A 15,355-nucleotide genomic window follows, 5' to 3' on the forward strand; every position below is an offset into this window, starting at 1 on the left:
CCATTCTCCAAACTCCTTTCGGGGTAAATGGAGTCGTCTGCAGTCCCTCACACAAGGGAGCCGAAGCCCCATGTCTCTGCTAGGTTTCAGGCTGCCGTTTTTAAAGCCCGACCAAAAACCCGAAAAATGGGCAAAAAGGGAAAAAATGCCCGCCCGAAAAGGGTTGAAAGTCGGTGGGGCGGCAGCCCTGATCGGTCTCAGCAGACCTTAGTTTCTGCTGTTCTTTCATAAGGAAAGAAGAGGGAAAATGTTCAAACTTATCACTAACAAATCTCTCAGTTAGTGCTTTAGGTGCATGGTTCCTTCTATTTTTTATTTGTTAATTCATTGCTTATTAATTTTTGTGCTTTGTAAGTCTTGGTGCTGGGTGCAGGTCCTCTCAGCTTCCTTATATTTTTTATTTGTTATTGAATGCTTATTTTTGTGCTTTGTTTAGTGTTTGGTGCTTTAAATGTACTTACCTGCACTGATTTCTTAACTCACCGCAAGGTTTTTCTGTGCGGCTACAAGTGCTGGACAAAGTTAGTTTGGAGTAACTTTTAGCTGTCTGAACTTGCTTAAATGGCCAAAACTGGCGTAAGTGGTTGGTAACGCCCCCTTTTGAAAGAAAAACTAAACTAAAAAAAAATCCTAACTCACTTACTTACACTGGAGCAAATTAAGTGTGCAGAATTGCGATTTTTAAGATACTCCAAAAAAATCAAGTTGCTCCAAAAAACACGAGCAACTCCTGGCCAAATTTGGGCCCAATGGTCCCAAGTTTCCACATGCGGCAAAACAGGCACCCCTCCGAGCTGGGCGCCCGTTTTTCGCGCCGTAAATGGCGCCTGAAAAAAAAACGCGCTATTCTCGAGCGCTTTGCAGCTCGATGTCAGCTTGGCGCGGCGCCCAGGGGGCGGAGCCTACCACTCGCTCCGATTTTGTAAGTAGGATGGGCGGGTACCATTAAAATAAGTTTTTTTTCGTGCCGGCAACCCTGCGCGTGCGCGTTGGAGCGTTCGCGCACGCGCAGTGTGAAGGAAACATTGGCACTCGGCCATTTTTGTAGTTCTTTGCAGCTGTTCATTTTTTTATCATTTTTTAATAAAAGCACATTGCCCTTCCATGATCAGCACTGAGGCTTCTTGCAGCTTCCTGCCGTCGGGAATGGCTGCCTCAACTTCTGAGGCATCCTGCAGCCTTCCCCCCCCCCACCCCATGCCGGCGGGAACGGCTGCTGCCGTCAGTCGGTCGGGCCCTCACTGCGTTTCCCCCCCCGCGGGAACGGCTGCCTCCTCCCTGCCTTTCCCCTCCCCTGCCGTCGGGAACGGCTGCCTCAACTTGTGAGGCTTCCTGCAGCATTCTCCCTGCCTGAAGCACTTTCACACAGGTAGGAACATGGTTTATTTAATCTTTTCTTTGCTTATAAATTTTTATTCAGGTTGGAATTATTTGTATAATATTTGTATAAGTATAACTAAGGATTTATTGTAGAATTTAATGACTTCCCTCCCCCCACCCCACCCCACCTCGTTCCAGACGCCTAATTTGTAACCTACGCCTGATTTTTTAATGTGTAGACAAGGTTTTTTCAGGCCTACAAAAATCTTCACTTGCTCCATTCTAAGTTAGTTTGGAGTATGTTTTCACTGTGGAAACTTTCAAATCAGGCGTCAGTGGTCGGACACGCCCCCTTTTGAAAAAAAAATTCTGTTCAAAAGTGAAACTGTTCTAAATGACTAGAACTGCAGAAAACTTAAATGTGGAGAACTGCGATTTCTAAGATACTCCGTTCTCCACCAGTTGCTCCTAAAAATCAGGAGCAAATCACGTGGAAACTTGGGCCCATAGAAATTAACCACTCAAACCAATTAACTTGCTGGTGTCACCGTTGAGTGGTTTGGATTACCGCACTCTGACATATGCATGGTTTCTAAATTTCTTTCCTCAGATGGAAAGAAATCTTGCTATTTTAGCAAAGCAGGAAGCTGAACTCTGTTGACACTTACTGCAGAGGACAACTCTTTTTAAAACTAGTATGATAAAAAGTATTCACTGAAATGCAAAAACAGCTTAAGTCACTTGAGGAATCATACCAGTATGTTGCAGGGCAGGAGAAAAGAAAAGAACTGCCATGAGCCACTGACCCTGGTATATTTAATTGAGCTGACTGCTATTTTACTCAATAAGTTTCTAATAAAGTGACTACACTTCAAAAAGTACTTCATTCGTTGTAAAACGTTTTGGGACCTCCTGGGCTATGAAAGGCACTAGATAAATGCAAGTCTTTCTTTCTTACATACTCAAGACTGCAGTGGCCACAATGTGAAACATTCTACTTCAAAAGCCACATTAAAACTCACTGTAATTCTGAAGGACTTACTTGCAACCATGGTAATTCAACTGATTTTATTGGAAACACGAAGAACCTCCACAGCAAAGTGACTATCAGTTTACCTGCTTCTGATCTGTGGTAATTAGCGGCAGATCTCCAGAGGGTTCCCCTTTGATCCCCATTCCTTTATGCATCTGAGTTATTGAAAATACTATAAAATATTCATATTACAATATGTTCCTAGCCAGAACCATTTCATCTTAACATCTGCTTGTGTTATTGAGCACTGCAACAGTAAAGAGCTTCCTTTCTTTCGCTTGCAGCAATCTTTTTGCAGTATCTATAATCAGATGCCATCAAAGCCGCAGTATTTCTTTCCAATGATTTAGATATTAACACAACCCTTTCCCACTGAAACTAGCCAAAAACAATCATATTGTATGTACAGAGTCACAGTTTCTGGTTATTAAAACCACGCATTTTGGAAGTTCATTCTTTACGGTGTTGACAAAGTTGGGCTCCATTGAACGCAAAGAATAATCTGAGATCCAAGAAAACCAAACTGGTAAATTGTAAGATGGGAAACGTTAAGATATTTAAAATTAACTGATGGTGATCAGTGTGTGAGCATCAATTTACAGGCTGAATGTCGTAAAAACATTTAGAGCTACATATACAGGTGCAGCGTCGAGAATCCGGAGTTCCAGAATCGGGAATGTTCCAGAATCCGGACCGATCGGTGGCAGGGTCGTACGGAATCCGTTAAATGTTCTGGAATCCGGGTCCGCCGACCTTGCCGACCTCGGGGCCCTGCCGCTGCCCGACTTCGGGCCTCGCCTCGCCGTCACTCACCTCGCCACCGCGGCCCTTACAGCGGGGTCTCCTCACCAGACAGCTGGACAACCTCCTCTGCAGGGGACGCCCGAACACCTCAGTGGGACCGGCCCACCCAAACACTTCCTCCGCGGGGCCCTGCCCAACAACATCCTCGGCGGGGCCGGCCCGACAACTTGCTTGGTGGGGCCCGCCCGACGACATCTTCCTCAGCGGGGCCGGACTGCCCGAACAGTTCTTTGGCAGGAATCCCCTGCCCCATTCCTGATGTTCTGAAATCCGGAAATACCCGAACCTGGGCTTGGGTGTTTCCGGATTCATGACATCAGAAAAATCTAAAGTCCGGAAAACGGAATGGCCTCAGTCTCGAGGGTTCCGGATTTGAGGCGCTGCAACTGTACCTACTTTAATTGTTTTTATAATCGTTCCCGGGATTTGGGTGTCGTGAGCAAGGCTAGCATTTATTGCCCAACCCTAATTGCCCTTGAGCAGGTGGTGATGAGCCACCTTCTTGAACCGCTGCAGTCCGTGTGGTGAAGGGACTGCCTATGATGATGATGATGATGATGATGAAGGTACTCTCACAGCACTGTTAGGGAGGGAGTTCCAGGATTTTGACCCAGACGATGAAGGAATGATGGAGTCAGGATGGTTTGGAGCTTGGAGGGGAACCTGCAGGTAGTGTGGTTCCCATGCACCTGCTGCACTTGTCGTTCTCGGTGGTAGAGGCTATGGGTTTGGGAGGTGTTGATATAGTGAAGCAACCCATAACCAAAATTAGGACCTGAACATTCCCTCCCTTTCCCCAGAAAGGTCAGAAATACTTTTAAACCATTGTTTTGAATCAGCACTTGCTAATTTTCTTTGAAACTGACCTTTAACGGTAAATATTCGGTTCTCCCAAAGATAACAGAGAAATTAATCTAGAATGCGCGACATATCCTTTAGTTTACAAACAGGCTGATATAGTGTATGTCAACGTGATCAATAGGGTAATGTACGAAACAAACAAAAGCAACAAGAACTGCTTGAAATTTATTTCAGCAAGCTTTCAATTTTAGTATTTCAAAAACCTAATGGATTAAGGATGTGATTTTTGCAGAGCAGTTCACATGCCTAACACTGCAAGAATATGCTAGAAGTGAGATTTATAATCACGAATAGCGATGCAGTCTGAAAACCTATTCAAACAAATATAGTTTACTTTGAAGAGTGATGAAATTGAGAAAATAGGTAACATTTTTAAACCAAAAATGTATGCCACTCCTAATGAGTGAGACTTGATAGGGCCGTTGTTGGTGGTTTTAGTGAGGACATTGATTTGAGCAAATTGGCTAGATTCCTCAAAAGAAATTGGATTTCATTATTCATTCAGGTGGTAGAGTGTGCGCTGGAACTCAAATCCTCAATCTGGTACGACATAGTTTCATGCCCAGAATTGCCCACACTTTGTGGGCTCAAATTTGGTCCCTGCCGATTTTTGGCGCACTCACCCAAGGTGCGCCGACTTCCTAGGATAAAAATAGCGTCAAAAAGTTGTTCACGCATTCTGGCCGCTTTGTGGCCTCTCCCATGGCTTGGCGTGGCAATTCAATTAGAGGACGGAGCTATGGCCCTGTGCTCAAGAGTGCTGGCAGCTCAACGCATGCGCACTAGAGGTTTTGCGCATGCGCAGTAGCTCCTCTGCAGCATGGGACCCGATGTCCCACCCCTATCCCGAGAGGCGTCATGACGCGTGCCTGGCTGCTGCACGCCATAGAAAGTCCCGCACCTATCCCCGGCTGAGTGGCCTCCCGTACCGGCTGGCCCGCTGACTTCCCGGGTCGTGAAGTTTTGAGTTGACTTGAGTTTTATTTTTTATTTATTGATGGTTGTGTTTTGTTCAGTGAGGAGAGTTTTGATTGGGCGGGGGGAGGGAGGGGGGCGGCGGAGAGGAGGAAAGTTTTGATGGAGGGGGGGGCGGAGAGAAGAGTTTTGATCGGGGGGGGTGATGACTGTTTTTATTTGGATATTTTTTTTAAATTATGTAAATATATTTTGTCTCTTTACGACTTTTATTTTTGTAGTTTAAGCTTCCATGAATGCTTCTGTTGTATAGTAAATTAACTTTTCAAAGTTTGTCATATGTCCTGTATAGCTGTTTGATCCTATTCACATTCTTTAGTCAAGTCATTAAATACCTACTTGTGCTGATTTCTAGGGTTTTTTGTGCGGCAAGGGTTTTTTGTGCGGCCTCAAGTGGCCACAAACGCTGGCCTGAGTTAGTTTGGAGCAACTATTAGCTGTGCAATCTGGCTTAAATAGCCAAAACAGGCGTACGTGGTTGGTAACGCCCCCCTTTTGAGCAACTCCTGGGCAAATTTGGGCCCACTGTACCTAACTTCAGCCATGCCAAAGCAATTTGTCAAGTGGAGGCCAAAGGAAAAATAGTCAAATGAGGGGTCAGCCCCCGGCTATTCATCCGCTGGTTACTGAGTGGCAGGGTGATGGATATAAATTATGTAAGCATAGAACTGTAGGTTAGATATCAGGAGGGTTTTCTTTTTTCTGAGGTCTATTAATCTTTGGAATGATTTGCTGGCCTGTACAGTAAATCTGGATTCACTGCAAGCGTTCAAAAGGGAGCTGAACAAGTTGCTGGCAGAAGCTGATATCACTACATACAATGGTAGCTTGGATGTTGTATGAAGTGACTCATGGTCGCCATGAACTCCTGGAATTCATTTTCATTGCCCTTGGGGTCATAGAGGAATTGCCATTAATTATTTCTTCCCCAAAATGGCCCAGGTTTTTTGACTTTTTTTTTGCCTCTCGCAGGAGATTACATGGCTGCTGGTTGGTGGGGACCATTGGCGGGCAGGATGCTCAATTGCAACATGACTATATGGGGCAAGATCAATGGACCAATTGGTCTTTTCCAGTCCATGGTTTTCATATGTTCATATTACCTGCCCACCAGCTTAAACCAGATTTGGTGAATAGTGTTGGGACATCTAAAAATGGGAAGCGAAAGGAAGGGATCAAAAATAATTCAAAAGAATATTTTTAAATTAATAACTCTGTACTTTTCCATATAGAACCGAAAACAATCACAGTGAAGATTGCTACATATTTTTATTCTCCCCCCTCACTCATGTTTATCTTTCCTCTCTTCAGGACCTTTCAAACCAAGAATCACTCCTTAATCAAGCAGGCAGGGAACATGTTCTCAGGTATGAGGTCAGCAAGTGTGCATTCAATATTCCCTCCCTCCCTCTCTTTGGGGGAGCAGCCTTGCACTAATTTCTGACTAGCCAACTAAGATCAACACTTAGTTGTTGATCTTGTCCACCAAGGTCATTCTCCATCACTCGGTACTAATATACTATCCCAGTGTTTGCACAAGATGATTTGGATAGTATGCTGTTTTATAACTTAGACTCACTAAGCTGAGAGAAGTAGCCATCTGTCCTGTTCCCCTAAAAGCCATAGAAAGCTCCCAGCCCACAAAAAGATTTTACTCCCTCCACTTGTCAACAACCCACTCAGAAAGCTGTCTCACTCCAGTACCTCCATCTCAACAAGGTTTTCTACCTCCCCCACCCCTTCAATTGGATCTTATCCATTAACAGGTTCCGAGATCGAGTTCGAGGATATGATTGGTTGTTGGTTATGGAGCCTGACTGGTTGCTGGAATATTGGACTATAGTTCTGCCATTTGACTTATCAGAATTCCCACCCAGCTTGGAGCATGATGTCGAGGGTTGGACAAAATTCCAGCCAGTTCAAGGCCTATTGCTGTTTCTTATGAAGCTACGCTACCTCTGGGAGGGGCGGGGGGAGGATTTCTTCCATGAAAAAGTGCCGCACTTTGAAAAAAGTGCTCCCTCTGAACTTTCTTTCTCCTTTAACCAACCAATCACTTAAGGTGCTCAGTCAATGTAAAGCTATTACTTACAGGACTAATCAAGCACTGGATTTGTTTTTGAGGGCACTAAGTAATTTATTGGTAAAGCAATTATTTATGTATTTTTGGACATGTTATCTTCAAAGGAATTTGCCCAGGCACCCCCGCTCAATCAGATTCCACCCCCTCCCCCCCCCCCCACCAACCCGCCCAATCAGATTCCACCCCCCCACCCCACCACCAACCCACTCGATCAGATTTCCCGCCCCTCCCCTCCCCCGCCCCCAGCAAATTTTCTTTTCTTCAAGGGTTCAGGTCCCTTCCCTGATCTGGATTCCACTAGTGGGGGTCAAATTCACCCTTGTGGAATACACCAAGCCCTGAGTGAACTGAAGAAGGAGGAACTCGAAGCATAGGGAGTCCCTGTTCCTGGCTCTGCCCCCTTGCTGTCCTTTACCTTGTAAGCAGTTGACTCAGGGTCAGCCTCTTACAATGCACCGAGAAAATCCACGGAAACGGCGGAGAGGCAGCACAAATGTTTCCCCAGGGATTCCCCTTGTATCCCGCTGGAGTCATGGCAGCTGACAGGTGGAACCCCTGAGGGATTTAGGAATTAGGATGTTTCTGCCTTACTGAAAACAAGTTGGATAGATCTCCAAGTGCCGGAAGATACCACAATTTTTGAAAACTACTGTTGCTGAATTCAGATTTCAATTGTACACCAAATTATTTTCTAGCACTTGCGACAGGAAACTATTGCAACGCAAACTATAATCTCTTAGAAATTTCAGCAAGCCTGTGTCTCCGTTCTTGTTACGGCATGTCATACACATTTTTAAAAGCAACTAAATTAGGAACTGTGAAAAAAATCTAACACCACAGTTCTGAGGCCATTTCCAATCAACGAATAATAATGAGCTCAGAGTAAGATTTTTTAGGTGAGCTGAGGCTATGGTGTATAATGGAATACAGAGTCTTTTCTCATTAGTACAAAGTAAGTGAAAACACACAAGTGACGGTCATGAAGGATTTATAACTTAAGTTTTCCTTCATGACAGAGGACATCAGTTCCAAAACTCTTAAAAATATTTATAACATGGCCTTGCTGCCTGTCCTGTGTTTGTAGATGTTTAGGAACTGGTCTTCAGCAGTACAACCAAGAACAAATAATGATGCAATATGAGGACAATTATAACTCTGTCCAGTATACTTTGTGTGAATGTTTGAGAGGCTTCTTTTGATCGTCTGAATACAGAGATATAGAAGCAAGTCCGTGAGGTGCAAATTATCAAAGGTAATCTGCAACAATGTCATCATCATTATAGGCAGTCCCTCAAAATCGAGGAAGACTTGCTTCCACTCTAAAAGTGCGTGCTCAATGGCTGTACAGTCCAATACGGGAATTACAGTCTCTGTCACAGATGGGACAGACAGGGATTGAATGAAAGATGGGTAGGGAGCCTAGTTTGCCGCACGCTCCTTCCGCTGCCTGCGCTTGATCTCTGCTTGCTCTTGGCGATGAGACTCGAGGTGCTCAGCACCCTCTCGGACGCTCTTCCTCCATTTTGTGCGGTCTTAGGCCAAGGATTCCCAGGTGCCGGTGGGGATCTTGCACTTTATCAAGGAGGCTTTGGACAACATGTACCATTTTCCATACCTCGGGAGCCTATTATCAGCAAGGGCAGACATCGACGACGAGGTTCAACACTGCCTCCAGTTCGCCAGCACAGCCTTTGGTCGCCTGCGGAAGAGAGTGTTCTAAGATCAGGCCCTCAAATCTGCCACCAAGCTCATGGTCTACAGGACTGTAGTGATACCTGCCCTCTTGTATGGCTCAGAGACGTGGGCCATATACAGGAGACACTTCAATTCGCTGGTGAAATACCACCAACGATCACTCCGCAAGATCCTGCAAATCTCCTGGGAGAATAGACGCACCAACGTTAGCGTCCTCAATCAGGCCGACATCCCCAGCATCGAAGCACTGACCGCACTCGACAAGTTCCGTTGGGCGGGCCCCATTAGCCTCATGCCTGACACAAGACTCCCAAAGTAAGCGCTCTACTCCGAACTCCTGCACGGCAAGCGATCCCCAGGTGGGCAGAGGAAATATTTCAAGGATACCCTCAAAGCCTCCTTGATAAAATGCAACATCCTCACCGATACCTAGGAGTCCCTGGCCAAAGACCGCCCTAAGTGGAGGAAGAGCATCCAGGAGGGCTCTAAGTACCTCGAGTCTCGTCGCCGAGAGCATGCAGAAAACAAGCAGCGGAAGGAGCGTGCGGCAGACCAGTCCCACCCACCCTTTCCTTCAACAACTGTCTGTCCCTACTGTGACAGAGACTGTAATTCCCATATTGGACTGTTTAGTCACCTAAGAACTCACTTTTAGAGTGGAAGCAAGTCTTTTTCGATTTCGAGGGACTGCCGATGAATGAATGAATTTGAGGGTATCCTTGAAACATTTCCTCTGCCCATTTGGGGCTCGCTTGCAGTGTAGGAGTTCCAAGTAGAACGCTGGCTTAGGGAGTCTCGTGTCGGGCATACGGACTACCCAACAGAGATGATTGAGCGTGGTCAGTGCTTCGATACTGGGGATGTTGGCCTGAACGAGAATACTGACATTGATGCGTTTATCCTCCCAGTGGATTTGCAGGATCTTGCGGAGGCAGTGCTGGTGGTACTTCTCCAGCGCTTTGAGATGTCTGCTGTATATAGTCCACGTCTCAGCCCTATATGAGGCCGGGTATCACTACTGCCCTGTAGACCATAAGTTTGGTGCCAGATTTGAGGTCCTGGTCTTCAAACACACTCTTCTTCAGGCTACCGAAGGCTGCGCTGGTACACTGGAAGCAGTGTTGGACCTCATCACCGATGTCTGCCCTTGCTGATAGTAGGCTCCCGAGGTATGGAAAATGGTCCACGTAGTCCAAGGCCGTGCTGTGGATTTTGATGACCTGGGGGGGTGGGGGGGCAGTGCTGTATGGTGGGGTCAGGTTGGTGGAGGACCTTTGTCTTACAGATGTCTAGCGTAAGGCCCATGCTTTCGTACGCCTTGGTGAAGGTGTTGACGATGGTTTGGAGTTCAGCCTGAGTGCACGCAGACGCAAGCGTCCGTCTGCGTATTGTAGTTCAATAACAGAGGATGGGACGACCTTGGATCCAGCATGGAGGCGGCGAAGGTTGAACAGGTTCCCATTGGTTCAATAGTTTAGTTCCACTCCAGCGTGGAACTTGTTAAGAGTGGGATGAAGCAGTGCAGCAAGGAAGATCGAGAACAGCATTGGTGCGATGACACAGCTGTGCTTGACCCTGGTCCGGACGTGGATTGGGTCTGTGGTGGATCTGTTAGTCAGGATCACGGCTTGCATGTCATCGTGGAGCAGGCGGAGGATGGTGACAAACTTTTGGGGGCAGCTGAAATGGAAGAGGACGCTCCACAGTCCCTCACAGTTGACAATGTCAAAGGCCGTTGTGAGTTCAAAGGCGGCCATGTACAAGGGTTGATGCTGTTCCCTGCATTTCTCTTGTAGTTGTCGCGCGGTGAAGATCATGTCCGTTGTACCCCTTAGTGGACGGAATCCACATTGCGACTCTGGGAGAAGGGGAGAAGACGATGAAGGAGGATTCTTGTGATGACTTTCCTAGTGGCCGACAGCAGGGAGATTTCTCTGTAGTTACCGCAGTCGGACTTGCCCCTTTTTTGAAGATGGTCACGATTACGGCATCTCGGAGATCTCCTGGCATGCTCTCCTTCTTCCAGATAAGAGAGATGAGGTCATGTATTCGAGCCAATAGTGCTTCTCCGCCATACTTTAGTGCCTCGGCGGGGATTCCATCTACTCTTGATGCCTTCTTGTTCTTGAGCTCACGGATGGTCTTTTCTACCTTGTGCAAGACTGGGGTTTTGCTGAGAAGATGGTGGATAGCATGCTGCAGGATGGAGTCGAAGACACTCGCGTCAAAGGCAGAGTCTTGGTTAAGGAGATCTTCGAAGTGCTCCTTCCAGCGGGCCCTGACTGCCTTGGTGTCCTTGATGAGTGTCTCCCCGGTCTTGCCCAGCAGTGGGGTGGGGCCTTGAGTGCTTGGGCCGCAGGTGGTCTCGATTGCGCTGAAGAAGCCTCGCATGTCGTGGTTGTTGGTCAGCTGCTGGATCTCCTGTGCTTTCTCCACCCACAATTTATTCTTTAGGTCGCAGGTTTTTTGTTGAACCTCGGCCTTCAGCCATATGTAGAGCTGCTTTGCTGCTCCCGAATTGGGTTGCTGCTTTAAGTTCAGAAATGCCGTGCGCTTGCGGCTTATTGGATCTCCTGGTCGTTCTCGTCAAACCAGTCTTGAATGACCGAGCGTCTCTTCGCAGGCGCTGGTTATGGTGGCCTTGAGGGCGGACCAGGTGCTGTGGCCACTCTGCGTCTCGAGGTCATCGAGAGTCACCAGGTTGCCAGTGAGACACTGGCTGTATAGGGCTTTCTTAACTGGGCCTTTGAGTGCCCCAGCATTGATTTTCCTGCAGCATTGTTTCTGTTGCCGTCACTGTTTTGGGGCTATATTGATGTTAATGACGGAGCGGATTAGGCGGTGGTCTGTCCAGCAATCATCGGCTCCTGTCATGGCGCGGATGATGCGTACGTCCTTGTGGTCCCTCGCTCAGACAATGACATAGTCGAGCAAATGCCAGTGCTTTGGAGCAAAGGTGTTGCCATGATGCCTGACGAAACAAGGTGTTGGTGATGACAAGGTCATGTTCTAGGCATTTTGTCAGGAGCAGGGTACTGCTAGAGTTGGTTTTCTCAACCCCGCTCTGTTGATCACGCCTCCCCAGAGGTCTGTGTCCTTACCGACTCTGCGTTAAAGACGTCAAGGAGGATCAGCTTGTTGTCCGTTAGGACTCGGGACAGGGATTTTGAGGGGCTGGAGTAGAATTCTTCTTTGGTCTTATCTGTTGTGTTGAGTGTTGGGGCGTACGCGCTGATGACTGTGGCATACTGGTTCTGGGATAGGGTGAATCGGAGAGTCATGAGACGTTCGCTTATCCTGCAGGGTGAGTCTCCGAGGCGGCCAACCAGCTCATTCTTGATGGCGAAGTCAACTCCATGGAAGTGACGTTCTTCTTCTGGTTTGCCTTTCCAAACAAAGTTGTAACCACCACTTTGTTCTTTGAGCTGGCCTTCCCCTGCCCGCTGGGTCTCACTTAGGGCGGCGATGTCAATGTCGAAGCGTCTTGAGTTCCCGGGCAATGATAGCCGTGAGACGTTTCAGTCTGTCGCTGTTGGAGTTGTCCATGAGGATCCTGATGTTCCAGGTCCCGAACTTCATTTTGAAGGGTGGAAAATGCCTGTGCGTGAGTTCTTTTAACGTGGGGTGGCCACTGCACACCAGCTACCACACCGGGCTTAGCAGAGTAAGGTCTTGGTTCAGTGACAAGGGGGTCCGAGATGACTGGAGACCAGGCTCTACTGTATGGGCCTAGTTGCCTACGGTGGGATGTGAGCTGTAAGCTCAGCACTGAGCCGCGCCTTCAGGAGAGAAGGTGGGAGATCTGAGGTGTGCGGGTGGGAATGAGAGACGCTGGGGCCCTGCTCCATTTTAGTTTCTCAAAGGGTCGTGAGAGAAGTCAGAGTGGCCACCGCCATTACCCGCGCCACGTGCTCGACAGTGGCTCCGCTGCAGCTGCGGTGGAGCCACTGCAACAATGTGTAAGTGTATGTACAACACTAAAGGGCAACATTTGTACAAATAGTATTTGCACAACATTTGAAAGTACAACAATTGTGTTTAGATTTCGTTGAAGAATATGATATCGAATTTTTTGAGATCTATGGTCACAAACTGGACAGAGAAGTGCTCTTGACAAATAATCACTGATGTGAGGAACCATCTTGAATTGTTCTTGTTTATGAATATGCTTAGATTTCTGAGATCCAGGATTGGTTGAAACTTTCCTGTAATTGTGGAGGCCACAGTGTAAATAAAGTACGCTCGTCTCTGTGTGGAACCTTCTAAATAGAGTTTGAGAATAAAGAGCCGGGATGTGATAAATATATAGTCTGCCTTTTTAATTGGTGACAGAGGTGCTCACTTAATGTCTGAACTGATTTAGGGGTTGCCTCTACATGGACAGAGGTGCTGGAGAAAATGGTAATGCTTGTAATCACAGATTTTGGAGCAGACTTGTCATTATACCCTTAATCTTCAGAATATTTAGGGATATCAATTGTGAGCAAGGAGATATTCCACATTTTAAATAATATCCATCTGCATATCATCGAGTGCAAAGACCTACCATGTTGTTGTCCGTTTCAACAAGAATTCAGCAGATTATCTGTTGGTTGGACTGTAATCTCAGGTGGTTATATAGGATGCCCAAGACAGTATCATCATATTCTCAGTTTTAGACTTTAAAATTAAGGCAACATATGCTGATAAGGTTGATTTCCATTTATAACTTCAGACATAAATTATCAGGAGAGGTGTCACTTGACCACTTTCATATACTCCCAAACAGTTAGTTCAGAGCGCCATTGGCAGAGATGTGGCAGGTCATCCACACGTCTTTCCAACCACAGTTGGTGTGCGGTTAGGGAGACCAAAGAAATATCAGTGACTTAGAAAAGTTATATACATTTTTTATATACATTTAAAAAAATCATTTTTAACATATAGGACAGTTCTCTAAAAATACTTTTTTTTGCACATTCCAAGTGTTAAATTAAATGAACATGAAAAGTTTTCTTTAAATTAGTTTAACAGTAAATTTGTCTTTTTGAGTTTCAACGCTCAAGCCACACACAAGATAGTAAAGTTTCAAACTACCAGCTTACAACTACTGACAATGGGATCCAAACAGCAGTCAATAGAAATAGGAAATTATGGCTGGAGAAACCGAGTCCATGGGATTGTGATGTAATACTCTGACTGAAGTTAAATATACAACACTGGAGTTTTGAAGGCAATTTCTGAACTTTGAACCTAAACATAATTGGACTTTATTACAGTCCTGCCTTGTATTAGTTGAAAGGTTAGAAAATGCTGCCTTAAATTTATTGGATGTAATGTATTTCAGTTGATTTGTATATTTTGTATTAACCTTACAAGGAGATCTAATCACACTACTTATAATGTGTAAAAAGATGCAAATCCAGAATGTTGTAACTCCCACATTAAGAAGGTTATGCACGCATCTTTCTCTAACCCCCCCCGCAGGAAACCCCTATTCTTCCTGAATACCAGTACCTGTACAATTCACTTAATTTTCACACTTACTTGCGATGCTCAGGTAGATAAATGGACTTGTCTTGTTTTCTCCATTCTTTTCATTGACTGCTTGTACATAGTATTTTCCTGCATCTGCTGCAGCCGCCGAAAGCACCACCAGATGATTGTCGAGAGTTATCGCTCTATTAAAAAACACAGAAACATGAGTGCTATCGGCCCAATCTTAAGTGAAGTCCAATCATCAGGAACCTACAAATACAAGTCAAGTAGCTGGTAAAATACAATGTTGGGAATTACTGAGTTGAAAAATCCCTCAATAATAACCGAGAAAGCAAGAATATATATAGCACATGAAAACATCCCAAAGTACTTAACTTTCATGTTGAGGCAAATATAGCAACCATTCTGCACCAGAGTATTACATAAGCTGAGAGATGAATGACCAGTTAATCTGTTTTTCGGCTGAAGAAGATTGATGGTTATAACACCAGGTAAACACCCTGCTCTACTTTGGAAAAATGCCATGGGACGTTTAACTTCTCCGTGAACAGGCAATAAGTTTGTCTCATCCAAAAGATAGCACCCTCGACAATACAGCACTTGTCAAATTGCACTGGAGTGGCAGTAGATTACATTGGAATCAGGATGTGGGAATACAACCCATAATCTTTTCACTCAGAGGCATGAGTGCTACCAGCTGAGACAAGAGGACTCTCACTATAACAGCATCTGTTACAGCATACGAACAGGAGTAATTAATACAAGTCATGTTCCCTGAAATTAATGATTCATAACCTCGGTGAACAGACTATCTAATGAAAGGGACTACATTCATCAGCTTAGAAAAACAGAACAATATTAACAAGAGTGCACCCACATCCCCCGCAACCTCTCTATGTGTGGTGGTTAAGTTATATCACCCATTCTTTGAGTGATTTTTAAATAGCAACTCCCATCAATGCAATCTCAGCTCCCGTTACTAATTTTAAAACTTTCCTCTCTGAGTTTAAATCAACAGTGGGAGTCTGGCCTGAAGTTGAGGGGTGGGGATGGAGCAAGAAACAGTTGATTATAAAGCACTCTACTCTACTAGCGTTGTATTGTGT

At 45.7% G+C, this 15,355-nt stretch overlaps 1 protein-coding gene across 3 annotated transcripts in view; it reads right to left on the bottom strand.

The window, feature by feature from the left end:
- sdk1a (sidekick cell adhesion molecule 1a) overlaps positions 1 to 15,355 on the bottom strand; it is an 892,584-nt gene that overhangs the window by 430,368 nt on the left and 446,861 nt on the right. For all 3 annotated transcript variants that reach the window (XM_070901293.1, XM_070901295.1, XM_070901292.1), the window contains exon 5: positions 14,298 to 14,431. In XM_070901293.1, the coding sequence (XP_070757394.1) occupies positions 14,298 to 14,431 (134 nt within the window). The remainder of the gene's footprint in view (positions 1 to 14,297; positions 14,432 to 15,355) is intronic.

Source organism: Pristiophorus japonicus, chromosome 15 (genome assembly GCF_044704955.1).
Source record: "Pristiophorus japonicus isolate sPriJap1 chromosome 15, sPriJap1.hap1, whole genome shotgun sequence".
Taxonomy (NCBI): Eukaryota; Metazoa; Chordata; class Chondrichthyes; family Pristiophoridae; genus Pristiophorus; species Pristiophorus japonicus.